Raw genomic sequence first — 15,514 nt, forward strand, 5'->3', positions numbered from 1 at the left:
CAGATTGAGAGCGGTCTCAGGATCAGAATCCTGAGCCGCTACTTCCGCCTCATTACACAGCGAGTCCTTCTGTTAGGACCCTGATGAAACCGAGGCCGCTCATAGCGAGCCCACTTAGGCTGTCTGGGACTGACGTCCGTGCAGAGCCGTGACTCTGGGATGCGTGTGACATTCCCGGAGCTGTTAGTTATTCACACTGAGGGGGGCCATGGATCAATGATTCAACAGTGCCCATATTGTGAGAGACATGTCCGGACTGCTAGGCTTCTAGTATCATAGCCATAGTCTCAGAAAAACTGTCAGTAAATACTGCAGACACCGTCCTCATCCCCTGGCCATTAGTGCATACAATGGGAGTCTATGTAGCTGCCGGCCGTATAGCCGTACATGCTGTACCAGCTGTATAGAAAAACATGTGGTTCTGCACCTTTGTTTTACACAGAGAATATGCTGATAACTCCTCCGCATAATCCAGGAGGGTATATACAACGTGCGACCAAACAGTGCAATGTATATAGTACAAGCATATCTATAAGTGCACTTCTGCACTAGTGGGGTTAGCACCACAGGTGCTGCTTAACGCCTGTTACAGCGATTGTGTGACTATCAGAATGCCAGGGTCTTCCACACTTGTCTCTGTATCGTACAGAAACTGACACTAATGGCTGCCGGTGTCCTTGTAGAGAAGGAAGCCGTGGGCGTGCCTGAGAAAGTGCGGGAATCCGGATTCACAGTGCACACAGTGAGAGGGGTGGAGTATGCAAAACATACTCCAGCTCTCAGCTCTGCTCTATGCAGCGTCACGCCCCTACCCTGACTGTCAGGGCTGTGGGCGGTAACGAAGGGAGACTAGGCCCAGAAGCCGGGGACTCGAGTTAACAGCGCGGCCGCCGTAAAAGCGCGGGCCGCGCTGAAGTCCCCGGCGCACCACAAGTGCCAGCCGCGCCGCAGTTCCAGCGGCCGGCGCGACCGATTCATAGAAGTGGCCAGCGTCCCGCCCCTCTCCTGACTGGCAGGTCTGGGGGCGGGAACGAACGGAAGCAGGCCGCAAAAGCCGGGGACTCTAGTTATCAGCGCGGCCGCCGTAAAAGCGCGGGCCGCGTTGAAGTCCCCGGCGCACCACAAGTGCCAGCCGCGCCGCTGCCAGCGGCCGGCGCGACCGATTCCTGGAAGTGGCTAGCGTCCCGCCCCTCTCCTGACTGGCAGGTCTGGGGGCGGGAACGAACGGAAGCAGGCCGCAAAAGCCGGGGACTCTAGTTATCAGCGCGGCCGCCGTAAAAGCGCAGGCCGCGCTGAAGTCCCCGGCGCACTACAAGTGCCAGCCGCGCCGCAGTCCCAGCGGCCGGCGCGACCAATTCCCATAAGTGAGCCTGCTTCAGCAAAGCTGAATGAGGCCATGGCACAGGCGCCGCAGCGCTGATGTCCCCCGGCGCACTACAACACCCAGCATGCTGCGGTGTGAGCGCCAAATGCACGGGGACACAGAGTACCTTGAGGAAGCAGGGCCATGTCCCTGATGTACTCCGCTCCATCCAGCATCTTCTCCAGGGGCTGTAGATGGAGCACGGTCTCAGTGCCTGGAGACCGGTAAATCCCACTTCACCCAGAGCCCTGTAAAAAGGGATGGGGAAGGAATCAGCATGTGGGCTCCTGCCGCCGTACCCGCAATGGGTACCTCAACCTTACAAACACCTCCGACATACAGTGGGGTGAGAAGGGAGCATGCTGGGGACACTATATGTGTCCTCTTTTCTTCCATCCGACATAGTCAGCAGCTGCTGCTGACTAAAAAGTGGAGCTATGCGTGGATGTGTTGCCTCCTTCGCACAAAGCACAAAACTGGTGAGCCAGTGATCCCACTGGGGGTGTATAGCCAGAAGGGGAGGGGCCCTACACTTTTAAGTGTAATACTTTGTGTGGCCTCCAGAGGCAATAGCTATACACCCAATTGTCTGGGTCTCCCAATGGAGCGACAAAGAAAAAGGATTGATGATCGGAAAACATTGTGCAATACGATTCATAGAAAGTCTGACAACTATTAAACTGGTCGCTGTAAGAACGCTCATGGTTTCATAAATGTAGGGGAAAAAAATTATGTTACTTTCAGCCTGTCTATTCCTAAAATGTTTTAATACAGGTAAAATATCTTTGTACCGTGTTAGCCAGTAGAGATAAAAAATTGTTTAAGAGAACTGAGTCCTCTGTGGTTGGTACCTTTTAATTAATGGGCAACTGAAAAGATGGTAATAATAGCAGCTTTCCAGACTACTCAGGTGTCTTCATCAGGCTCAATATAACACAATCTGAAGAGTCACATATATACACAATACGTGACTCTTCACTATGTCCTGTTCTCTATAAATATGTGACTCTTCAGATTTTGTGTTATACTGAGCCTGATGAAGACACCTGAGTAGTCTGGAAAGCTGCTATTACCATCTTTTCAGTTGCCCATTAAAAAAAGGCATCAACCACTGAGGACTCTCAGTTCTTTTAAACAAGCTTTTTAAATATTTTGGGTTCAGTAGGGCAGACCATTATTGCTGGCAATATCCTCCCATTCCAGCAGGTCACATTTGTGGCCCAAACTCTTCCTGTGCCAAGACCCACATTCTGGCTGCCATTATGGATAAGGGTGAAAGCCCCAAATTAGAACATTACAGCAAGAGGGGGGGTGGGTTCAACTTCGGGTACAGCAAGAGGGGGGGGGGGGGGGGTCTACCCTGGGTACGGCAAGAAGGGGGGGTGGTGGATGGAGGAGCCTACCCCAGGTATGACATGAGGGGTGGTGGGGGTTGTTGGAAGGGAGGGAAGAGTCTACTCCGAGTACAACATGAGGGGACAGGGAAGAGTCTGCTCCGGGTACGACATGGGGGGAGGGGGGGGTGGGAGAGAAGGGAGGGAATAGTCTACTCCGGGTATGACAAGAGGGGGGGGGGGGGGGGGGGAAGGAAGGAGCCTACCCCAGGTATGACATGAGGGGTGGTGGTGGTGGTGGGGGGGTTGTTGGAAGGGAGGGAAGAGTCTACTCCGAGTACGACATGGGGGGAGGGAATAGTCTACTCCGGGTACGACAAGAGGGGAGGGGGGGTAATGGGTCTACTCCGACCAAGATTAATGGGGGCAAGGCACGCTCTGACTGACCCATGGCATTACAAGGGCACAGAATGGGGGTGAATTTATTTTCTTCGGTGTTGCAGTCACGCTCCCACTCATTTGACTTGCTTTTGCAGAAATCCTCGCATGTGTTCTAGAAATAAATCGCCCTCACGTGGATATTCACATCCACAGAAATTATTGCAACCCATCTACACAGGAAATGGAGTGTGCGGCGCCAGCTATAGTGCTTTATACATACAAATTGTGACACTTGGGTCTGTATTATGGTGCACTGGCAGCAGAAACAGTCTCTATTGTTTGATACATGGAGAACATATTGCACTATATTTCAGGAGACGCTCTACAGAAGGGCACCCGCTAGGAGTGCTGGGGTTGCTGCATGTGCATATACCCATACATCAGTATCAATGCGGTATGCAGAAACCAGCAAAAAATGGATTAAAACTGTGCTGCTGTAGATAAAAAGATCCAAATGGCCGGATAGTAGATTGCGGTACTTTATGAGACACGTTTCAAAAGTGAAACCCAACTTCATCAGGAAATGCAAAGTTACAGTATCAATAGGGCTCAGACACCAGGATGTAAAGCTGGGTTTACACGCTGCAACATCGCAAAGGACATCGCTGTAACGTCACCGGTTTGGTGACGCAATAGCGATCTCCATAAGTCTCTGCTAAGTCTCTGGTGAGCGTTCAACCCGGCAAACCTGGCCAACAACTTACCAGCGATCCGGACCTGCAGAGCGACCTCGCTGGTTGTTGGGGACGTTGATAAGCAGCCTTTTGAAAGGGAAGTTGCTAACAAAGTCGCTGAAAAGTATTCACACACTGAAACTTCATGCTGCACAGCGGGAAACAAAGGACCTAGGAATGGTCCTGAACGACTTGTGATCAGCAACTTCCAGCAACTTCACAGCAGGGGCCGGGTCGCTGATAGGTTTCACACACTGCAACATCGCAAACAACATCGCTATTGCGTCACAAAACCGGTGACGTTACAGCGATGTCGTTTGAGATGTTGCAGTGTGTAAACCCAGCTTAACCAGCACACACCTGTGGACAGATTTACATAAGTGATACATTCACTTTAAAAAGGAGCTGTACTAAGATGGTAAATAAAGCAGGACTCCCTCTGAAAGGATCAGAGGTGGCGCATGAGGACCTCCACACCATTCCTCCTTTATGGGACTGGTGGAGAAAGCCAAGTATAGCACTTTGCCATCTACGGGACTCCCATAGACCAGTGCTCCTAAACTAGTCCTCAAGGCCACCAACGGTGTATTTTCTCAAGGTTTCCTTAGTATTGCCAAGGTAATTTAGTCACCTGCGCAGGGGACGCTTCCATCACCGATGCAGTGCTAAGAAAATCCTGAGAACATGCACTGCCGGTGGCCTTGAGGACGGTAACAATGGTTTATGGGACTTCTGAAGACTGCGAAGGGCTGTACTTTGCTTTCTTCAGCAGTTCCTTAGAGAAATTGAGTGAAGGTCCTCAGGCGCCACCTCTGCTGTATTCAGTCTGAGCACCATGTTCTGGGGGGGGGGGGGGGGGCCTTCCAAACCCCTAGTAATTAGCAAGTTATCCCATCGAAAGGGAACAACTAATGCTCGGACATACATTTTAATGGTGGACTGCTCTCCAATGTTAATGAGGATCTGTCACAGTTCCCTAAATATCTGTTTTAGTAAAGAAAATGAAAAAAAAATTCCCATGAAACAGGAAATGAGTACCCCCTTTCCTTAGCACTTTACGCAGTGCCGTATTGCTGTAGTTTTTCCAGGAACTATAATTTAGCCTATTGTATGGTGTCTCAATTCGCAAGACTTGGTCCATTAATCAAGTCCATAATCTGTTTCGGCACACCAAAATGAGTCAGAAGTAAGTTGATCAAATCTCATTTATTATCAGGCAAATTGTGGGGAAAAAAAAAAAAAAAAAGTTTAATGTTTCAACCCTTTAAGGGTCTTTATCACGGACTTCATGAAAAAGACTCCGGCACTCAAAATTCTGTTGGAACTCTAGTAACTTATTTGTTCTTTATATTCAATATAAAGCAGTCAGAAATTGACGTTTCGGCATAAGCCTTCTTCAATGACTGAGGCTAAGGAGAGTTACAAAATATTTCTTCTTTATAAACACACCACATAAGGACTTCTATGTCATGACTGGAGGTGTCCTCCAAAAGGATATAATTTATCTTATTCTACATATATGGTAGATACAATATCTGTCTTGTCTAATAACATGGGCACCTCAAACGGTAAGGTATTGAAATGTAACAAAAGAAGAATGAAGTAAAAGCTTGAAGACCAGACCTCAAAATTTAGGATCTTCGAGGCACTTCACCTCTGATTACCGGCCTGACCGTTTGCTGCGGGCACTTCTCACAAAGGCTTCCTTTTAGAACCTGCCTCTACAGTTCATTCAATGGATTTCTCTAGATATATTCCTGGATTATAATTGAAGCCTCCTATTATCACAGTCCAAAATAGTTATATGGAAAAATAATCCTAAGATCCTAAATTTTGTAATGTGATGTCCCTCATGTGCTTATATAGCATATAGCTATGTATTTAGACATAATTTTGTGTTTATAATTTTTCTATGGACTACCTGCACCGATGTCTACACATATTTCTCCCCTACTCTTTACTACATCTCTCCATTCTACGTCTCCATTGCATTCTATTATTGTTTGTATGCGCAGAGCAGGAGCTTTCCACTCGGGATTGTGCGCATGCGTCTGACTGGGTCTCCTGCGGTCACTGGCTGCCGCGTCAGTATCCTGGAGGTGTGGCGTCGCGTGACCGGACTCCGATCACGTGCTAGGTCACGTGGTCAGAGCCTGCTCGCGTCACATCCTTGCTCTTTGGAGGACGCGGCTGTGTGTTCGCCGGGGATTCCTGATTGGACGCATGCGCTGTCATTCATGCGCTGTCATTCAATCCCGGTTAGTGATGTCATCTAACAGCCCATTGGCTGTCCTGCGCATATAACGTAACCTCTGCTGGTCTGACGCCACGCCCCCTGATGAAGGCTTTATGCTGAAACACGTGTAGGGACAGACGCCAGCACCAGCGGGAGGAGATGCCATTAGGTAACTTATTTTACAACTTGCTATGGATCTGATATGATGATTTAATCCTGACTTTTACTAACACCTTTTGCTACTCATGATCTTGCCTGCTTATGCATATATTTGCTTTATTATAGTTTAACCCTTTGACAGTATAAAGCAGTGCTATATATAGCGTTGTACCGGCCTACTTGTTTTACTCACTCTCTCCCCCTGCTGTTCATGTTGGTGTTTTATCAATCACTTTGTCTATACCTTGTTTTTACCTTTAATCTAATAAAATGTATATTTTAATGGCTCTTCATACTGTATCCCGGACTTGTGATCTAAATTGGTTGAATGAGTGTCTAGTCCACAAGGGGGGATATACACTGATATCTGCTGTTTGTTCTGTACAATACTCATTGAAAAGGATATATTCAATTGTTAAATGCCAGCATCCGTTTAATATGTGGCCCAAAAGTATATTGTGGAGGCTTAGGCAGTCCTGGGGCAGGGGTTGGTGCCCATAAAGTATTGCCAGATGTGGCTCCAGTGGTGATTCAGGGGAAGACTCGGGCCCTTTTCAATGAATATTCTACACGACAAACAGCAGATACCCTCATCACCAGCCTCTCAGAGTGCTCCGTGGTCTCTCTGATTTTTACCAATCAGTGACCTTCTTCCCCAGAAGTGTTTTATGGTCCCAGGCCTAGTGAACCCTAATTAATGCCACCTTTTTTCAGCTTGTCTTCACCACCACACACTGGATTATTTATCAATACCTGGGAGCATCAGGTTACATTCTTCGACACCTGAGCTTTGATCAAATCACTTTCAAGGCATATATTCCGGCTATCAGTATATATCCCCCCCTTGTGGACTAGACACTCATACATACCCATTTAGATCACTTGTCCATGATGGAGACCCTTGAAAGGTCGAAACGTTGGACTTTTTTTTTCCACATTTTGCCTTATAATAAATAGCAACATTTGATCAACTTTCTTTTCACTCATTTTGGTGTGCTGAACATATTTTATCATAGTCTACAAAGTTTTTTTGCTTTCTGGCACCCTACGTTTTATAGTTAAGCCAGGTCTTATGTTAATGTAAAGTCAGTAATCTGTGGCATCTGGGAGGGATCCCCGAGAACCAACTCTTACCTCGCAGTATCCCCGGCTCCTCTATCAGCCGCTCTGGCACAAAGTCATCATTGCAGCGTGACGCACATTTGACATTGTGACAGGTCGTCTGCTAAAGAGGAGCTGGGAGGAACGAGGGACTCAGATTACTGATGTCACCAATGGACCAGGTCCTGCAAATCGATTTGCACCAACCAGAATGTTAATGGATTGACAACTGAATTCAACTATTCAACTTATCCAAGGGGTGTTTCTCCCCCCCTCCCCCCCACAGTATTACGGTCATCACTAATTGGATGGACTTCAACAAGTAAAGAAGGGAATTTTGTTACTTACCGTAAATTCCTTTTCTTCTAGCTCCAATTGGGAGACCCAGACGATTGGGTGTATAGCTACTGCCTCCGGAGGCCACACAAAGCATTACACTAAAAAGTGTAAGGCCCCTCCCCTTCTGGCTATACACCCCCCGTGGGATCACGGCTCCTCAGTTTTAGTGCTAAAGCAAGAAGGAGGAAAGCCAATAACTGGTTTAAACAAATTCAATCCGAAGTAACATCGGAGAACTGAAACCGTTCAACATGAACAACATGTGTACCCGAAAAAAACAAAAATCCCGAAGGAAACAGGGCGGGTGCTGGGTCTCCCAATTGGAGCTAGAAGAAAAGGAATTTACGGTAAGTAACAAAATTCCCTTCTTCGGCGCTCCATTGGGAGACCCAGACGATTGGGACGTCCAAAAGCAGTCCCTGGGTGGGTAAAGTAATACCTCAAGTTAGAGCTGCAAAACAGCCCTCTCCTACGAGGAGGCAACCGCCGCCTGCAGGACTCTTCTACCTAGGCTGGCGTCCGCCGAAGCGTAGGTATGCACCTGATAATGTTTGGTGAAAGTGTGCAGACTCGACCAGGTAGCTGCCTGGCACACCTGTTGAGCCGTAGCCTGGTGTCGTAGTGCCCAGGACGCACCCACGGCTCTGGTAGAATGGGCCTTCAGCCCTGATGGAACCGGAAGCCCAGCAGAACGGTAGGCTTCAAGAATTGGTTCTTTGATCCATCGAGCCAGAGTGGATTTGGAAGCCTGCGATCCTTTGCGCTTACCAGCGACAAGGACAAAGAGTGCATCCGAGCGGCGCAGGGGCGCCGTGCGGGAAATGTAGATTCTGAGTGCTCTCACGAGATCCAACAAATGCAAATCCTTTTCATACCTATGAACTGGATGAGGACAAAAGGAAGGCAAGGAGATATCCTGATTGAGATGAAAAGAGGATACCACCTTAGGGAGAAACTCCTGAATCGGGCGCAGCACTACCTTGTCCTGGTGAAAAACCAGGAAGGGAGCTTTGGATGACAGCGCTGCCAGCTCGGATACCCTCCGAAGAGACGTGACCGCTACCAGAAAGGCCACTTTCTGTGAGAGCCGGGAAAGTGAAACATCTTTCAGAGGCTCGAAGGGCGGCTTCTGGAGAGTAACTAGTACCCTGTTCAGATCCCATGGATCTAACGGCCGTTTGTACGGAGGGACGATGTGACAAACCCCCTGCAGGAACGTGCGTACCTGAGGAAGTCGTGCTAGACGCTTTTGAAAAAATACCGATAGCGCTGAGACTTGCCCTTTAAGGGAGCCGAGCGATAAGCCTTTTTCCAAACCAGATTGCAGGAAGGAAAGAAAAGTAGGCAATGCAAATGGCCAGGGGGACACTCCCTGTGCCGAGCACCAGGATAAGAAAATCTTCCACGTTCTGTGGTAGATCTTAGCGGACGTGGGCTTCCTAGCCTGTCTCATGGTGGCCACGACCCCTTGAGATAATCCTGAAGATGCTAGAATCCAGGACTCAATGGCCACACAGTCAGGTTCAGGGCCGCAGAATTCAGATGGAAAAACGGCCCTTGTGACAGTAAGTCTGGCCGATCTGGTAGCGCCCACGGTTGGCCGACCGTGAGATGCCACAGATCCGGATACCACGACCTTCTCGGCCAGTCTGGGGCGACGAGCAGGGCGCGGCGGCAATCGGACCTGATCTTGCGTAGCACTCTGGGCAAGAGTGCCAGAGGGGGAAACACATAGGGCAGTTGGAACTGCGACCAATCTTGCACTAAGGCGTCTGCCGCCAGAGCTCTGTGATCGCGAGACCGTGCCATGAAATTTGGGACCTTGTTGTTGTGCCGGGACGCCATTAGATCGACGTCCGGCCTTCCCCAGCGGCGACAGATGTCCTGAAACACGTCCGGGTGAAGGGACCATTCCCCTGCGTCCATACCCTGGCGACTGAGGAAGTCCGCTTCCCAGTTTTCCACGCCGGGAATGTGAACTGCGGATATGGTGGAGGCCGTGGCTTCCACCCACATCAGAATCCGCCGGACTTCCTGGAAGGCTTGCCGACTGCGTGTCCCGCCTTGGTGGTTGATGTATGCCACCGCCGTGGAGTTGTCCGACTGAATTCGGATCTGCTTTCCTTCCAGCCACTGCTGAAAGGCTTGTAGGGCAAGATACACTGCCCTGATTTCCAGAACATTGATCTGAAGGGTGGACTCCTGCTGAGTCCACGTACCCTGAGCCCTGTGGTGGAGAAAAACTGCTCCCCACCCTGACAGACTCGCGTCTGTCGTGACCACCGCCCAGGATGGGGGTAGGAAGGACCTTCCCTGTGATAATGAGGTGGGAAGAAGCCACCATTGAAGAGAGTCCTTGGCCGTCTGGGAAAGGGAGACTTTCCTGTCTAAGGACGTCGACTTCCCGTCCCATTGACGGAGAATGTCCCATTGAAGTGGGCGCAGATGAAACTGTGCAAACGGAACTGCCTCCATTGCTGCCACCATCTTCCCCAGGAAGTGCATGAGGCGTCTTAAGGGGTGCGACTGGCCCTGAAGGAGAGAGTGCACCCCTGTCTGTAGTGAACGCTGCTTGTCCATCGGAAGCTTCACTGTCGCTGAGAGAGTATGAAACTCCATGCCAAGATATGTTAGTGATTGGGTCGGGGACAGATTTGACTTTGAAAAGTTGATGATCCACCCGAAAGTCTGGAGAGTCTCCAGCGCAACGTTCAGGCTGTGTTGGCATGCCTCCTGAGAGGGTGCCTTGACAAGTAGATCGTCCAAGTAAGGGATCACCGAGTGTCCCTGAGAGTGCAAGACTGCTACCACTGCTCCCATGACCTTGGTGAAAACCCGTGGGGCTGTCGCCAGACCAAACGGCAGGGCTATGAACTGAAAGTGTTAGTCTCCTATAACGAAGCGTAGAAAACGCTGGTGCTCTGGAGCAATCGGCACGTGGAGATAAGCATCTTTGATGTCTATTGATGCTAGGAAATCTCCTTGAGACATCGAGGCAATGACGGAGCGGAGGGATTCCATCCGGAACCGCCTGGTTTTCACGTGCTTGTTGAGCAGTTTTAGGTCCAGAACAGGACGGAAAGAGCCGTCCTTTTTTGGCACCACAAATAGATTGGAGTAAAAACCCTGACCTCTTTCCAGAAGAGGAACCGGGATCACCACTCCCTCTGCCCTTAGAGAGCACACCGCTTGCAGAAGAGCATCGGTTCGGTCGGGATGTGGGGAAGTTCTGAAGAACCGAGGCGGAGGACGAGAATTGAACTCTATCCTGTACCCGTGAGACAAAATGTCTGTTACCCACCGGTCTTTGACCTGTGGCAGCCAAATGCCGCAAAAGCGGGAGAGCCTGCCACCGACCGAGGATGCGGAGAGAGGAGGCCGAAAGTCATGAGGCAGCCGGCTTGGAAGCGGTTCCTCCGGCTGCTTTCTTTGGACGTGAGTGAGTCCGCCAGGAATCTGAGCTCCTCTGTTCCTTCTGAGTCCTTTTGGACGAGGAGAATTGGGTCCTGCCCGAACCTCGAAAGGACCGAAACCTCGACTGTCCCTTCCACTGCTGAGGTTTGTTTGATCTGGGCTGGGGTAAGGAAGAGTCCTTGCCCTTGGACTGTTTAATGATTTCCGCCAATTGCTCACCAAACAGCCTGTCTTGAGATAATGGCAAACTGGTTAAGCATTTTTTGGAAGCAGAATCTGCTTTCCATTCTTTTAACCATAATGCTCTGCGTAAAACCACCGAGTTGGCGGACGCCATTGACGTACGGCTGGTAGAGTCCAAGACCGCATTGATAGCGTAAGTCGCAAACGCAGACATTTGCGAGGTCAAGGACGCCACTCGCGGCACTGATGGACGTATGATCGAGTCCACCTGCGCTAGACCAGCTGAAATAGCTTGGAGTGCCCACACGGCTGCGAATGCTGGAGCAAACGACGCGCCGATAGCTTCATAGACAGATTTCAACCAAAGGTCCATCTGTCTGTCATTGGCATCTTTAAGTGAAGCCCCATCTTCCACTGCAACTATGGATCTAGCCGCAAGCCTGGAGATTGGGGGGTCCACCTTTGGACACTGGGTCCAGCGTTTGACCACGTCAGGGGGAAAGGGATAACGTGTATCCTTAAGACGTTTGGAGAAACGCTTATCTGGAGAAGCATGGTGTTTCTGGACTGCTTCTCTGAAGTCCGCGTGGTCCAGAAAAGAGCTCAATTTACGTTTGGGATACCTAAAATGGAATTTCTCCTGCTGTGCTGCTGCATCCTCCGCTGGAGGGGAAATATCCAGCAGTCTATTGATGGCCGCTATAAGGTCATTCACCATGGCGTCACCATCAGGGGTATCCAGGTTTAGAGCGGTCTCAGGATTAGACTCCTGATCACCTAGTTCTGTCTCCTCATACAGAGAATCCTCTCGCTGAGACCCTGACCAGCGTGATGACGCCGAGTGTCTCTCCCAGCGAGCTCGCTTAGGCTGCCTGGGACTGTCGTCCGAGTCAGAGCCTTCAGCCTGTGATGCCTGGGACCCCCTTGGAGCACGGATTAGTTCCAACTGAGGGGGACCGGGGAACATTGAATCAGCAGTGCCCATGGTCTGAGTGACCGGCCTGGACTGCAAAGTTTCTTTATCAGCAAAAACTGCAAACTCTGTCCCCGTCACCGGGGCAGGGTTCACAGGCGTCTCTGCCTGGGCCACTACTAGCATAGACTCCGGCTGACGAAGTGGCACAGGGACCGAACATTGCACACAATGGGGGTCAGTGGAACCTGCCGGTAGATCAGCCCCACATGCGGTACAGGCAGCATATGAAGCCCGTGCCTTGGCACCCTTGCTTTTTGCGGATGACATGCTGTTGTCTCCTCAGAGCAATATAGGGGTATAAGCCAAGAAGCGACCGTACAGTGCAATGTATATATATATATGTACAAACAAAAGTACACAAAACACTGTGGCACTAGTGGGGTCAGCACTTAGGTGCTGCTTACCGCCCGCTTAATAGCGGTTGTGTGGTCGCCAGAATCCCCTGTCTGGGTCTCCCAGTGGCTATGTCCGTTCTCCAGCTCAGACTGCGTGCAGGAATGGCTGCCAGCGTCCTGTGAAGAGGGGCGGGCCGTGGGCGTGCTGCAGACAAAGAGCGGGAACTGGCGTCCCACTGTGCCCAGTGAGAGGGCTGGAGTATGTAAATAAGACTCCAGCCCTCGGCGCTGACTACTGTACAGCGTCTCTCCCCTGCCCTGACTGACAGGGCAGGGGGCGGGAACGAACGTAACTAGGCCGCAGAAGGCGGGGACTAGATTTATCAGCGCTGCCGTCGTAAAAGCACGGTCGGCGCGAAGTCCCCGGCGCACCACAAGTCTCAGCCGCGCCGCTGTCTCATGGCGGCCGGCGCGGTAGTTCCCCATATAAACTCACTCAGCTAAGCTGCAGTGAGTAAAACTCCAGGCGCGCAGCGCTACTGTCCCCGGCGCACTAGAACACCCAGCAACGCTGGAGTGTGTCTGTGCCTGTCTGCACGGGGACACAGTACCTGAATGTTGCAGGGCCTTGTCCCTGATGGTACCCAGCTCCGTATCCAGCAGGATCTCCGGGTCTGTGGATGGAGCCCGGCCTCAGAGTCTGGAGGCCGGTAAGATCCCACTTCCCCAGAGCCCTCAGGGGGATGGGGAAGGAAAACAGCATGTGGGCTCCAGCCTCCGTACCCGCAATGGGTACCTCAACCTTAACAAACACCGCCAAAAAGATGGGGTAAGAAGGGAGCATGCTGGGGGCCCTAGTATGGGCCCTCTTTTCTTCCATCCGATATAGTCAGCAGCTACTGCTGACTAAACAGTGGAGCTATGCGTGGATGTCTGACCTCCTTCGCACAAAGCTTGAAAACTGAGCAGCCGTGATCCCACGGGGGGTGTATAGCCAGAAGGGGAGGGGCCTTACACTTTAGTGTAATGCTTTGTGTGGCCTCCGGAGGCAGTAGCTATACACCCAATCGTCTGGGTCTCCCAATGGAGCGCCGAAGAAACCTAGTTTTCATTTTCATTGCAGATTAGTGGCTCCAGTCTCCGCATCTTCCAACACACTGACATTAAAGGGAACCTGTCAGGTCCAATATGCACCCAGAACCACGAGCAGTTCTGGGTGTATATTGTTAATCCCTGCCTAACCACCCCTGTATACACTAGTATAGATAAAGAGATCTTTAGAAAAAGAATTTCTAAAGATCTTTTACTGTATGCTAATGAGCGAGGGGACAAGTCCGCTGGGCGTTCGTTCCTCTTGCCAGTCGGCTCATTAGAATGTTAGTACATCCCTGTGGGCGTGCTAACATGCTAATGAATGCGCAGCATCACAGGATGATCTCACCTCTCCGCTGCCATCGCGTCCAACGGGGGATTTCGGCTCAGTGTGCATGACCCCGGAGTTTGGGTCATGCGCACTATGAAGCCTGGGATAAGCGTTCTGGCTTCATACTGAAGTAGTGCACATGATCCAAACTCCGGGGTCATACGCACTGAGCAGAAATCCAATGTCGGGCGGCGATGGCAGCGGAGAGGCGAGTGAGATCATCTTCTGATACTATGCATTCATTAGCATGTTAGCATGCCCACAGGGGTGTACTAACATGCTAATGGGGCCAACTAGCCAGGGGAACTAACGCCCAGGGGACTAGTCCCTGCGCTCATTAGCATACGATAAGAGATCTTTAGAAATACTTTTTCTATAGATCTCTTTATCTATGCTAGTGTATACAGGGATAGTTAGACAGGGATTAGTGATATACACCCAGAACGTCTCGTGGTGCTGGGTGCATATTGGACCCGACAGGTTCCCTTTAAGAGGGTTTTAATCCACTGGTTGCTAAAGAATTATCCATCTATGCAAAGTCATAAGAAAAATTCCTGCTCAGCAACACTACCTGTATTTCTTGAAGGGCTCCATTAGATCTTCAGCCTTGAGCTTTGAGGAAAAACCATACACTTCAATAATGTGTCCAAATCTCCCACGATCCACTTGAACTTCTGCAAATTCAGAAAAATCTCCCTTAAGCGGCTGAATGTGGACGTCCTTTTCACAAACTTTAGATTGAATCTAATGAAGGCAAAAGGAAAAAAAAATAAAAAAGGCAAAATAAGATTACAAGGCAATACATCAAAATATCCTCCTGAACTTCCCCAAATTCACCACCAGGTGGCACCATCTAACCTACATTTCTACATTGTCGCAGTATTATAAAATGGTTATTGGAGTTATTTCTTTCAAGTGCTGAAGGGGAAAGGAGAGGAACCCAACACCCCAATATTTCCCTGGGTCACTAATACTCGGCGAATTTGTCAGGAACTCTCTCATCAGACCGCAGTAGAGGATGCTGCGTCAATATGATGTGTGTACAGGGTTTCAGGTTATTATCCATACAGGATTTTAATGTCAGCAAACAATCCAAATTGCCCAATGGACAAACATTTAAAGGGACGATCAGCACAGGATAACTGTGCAAACCAAGCACAGGTGCTCGTGCATTATGGTGTCCAAACAGTTCAGAGCACCTTCCCAACTTCTTAGTTCCCCTCCTCTCTTTGATTGACAGCTCTGGCTTCATAGAGACAGAGAAGGGCGGAGAGGAAGGAAAATAAAGAGGGAAGGTGCAGTGAGCTGTTTGGCCGCCTTGATGCACTGAGCGCCTGTGCTTTAAGGCTTTTGTCACACTACGGTATAGCGGCCATATTTTCTTGCCTTTAGGGTATGTGCGCACGTTGCTTTTTACCTGCTTTTTACCTGCTTTTTTGCTGCTTTTTCTTCTGCGCTGTTTAATGCCGAAATGGATGTGTTCTTCTATTCAAGCAAAGTCTATGGGAATTTGGGTTTCTTGTTCACACTATGTTG

At 50.0% G+C, this 15,514-nt stretch overlaps 1 protein-coding gene across 1 annotated transcript in view; it reads right to left on the reverse strand.

The window, feature by feature from the left end:
• Positions 1-15,514, reverse strand: part of LOC142302706 (uncharacterized) — a 76,958-nt gene that overhangs the window by 27,730 nt on the left and 33,714 nt on the right. The window contains exon 5 of the mRNA XM_075343823.1: positions 14,550-14,722. Within this exon, the coding sequence (XP_075199938.1) occupies positions 14,550-14,722 (173 nt within the window). The remainder of the gene's footprint in view (positions 1-14,549; positions 14,723-15,514) is intronic.

Source organism: Anomaloglossus baeobatrachus, chromosome 4, assembly GCF_048569485.1.
Source record: "Anomaloglossus baeobatrachus isolate aAnoBae1 chromosome 4, aAnoBae1.hap1, whole genome shotgun sequence".
Classification (NCBI taxonomy): Eukaryota; Metazoa; Chordata; class Amphibia; order Anura; family Aromobatidae; genus Anomaloglossus; species Anomaloglossus baeobatrachus.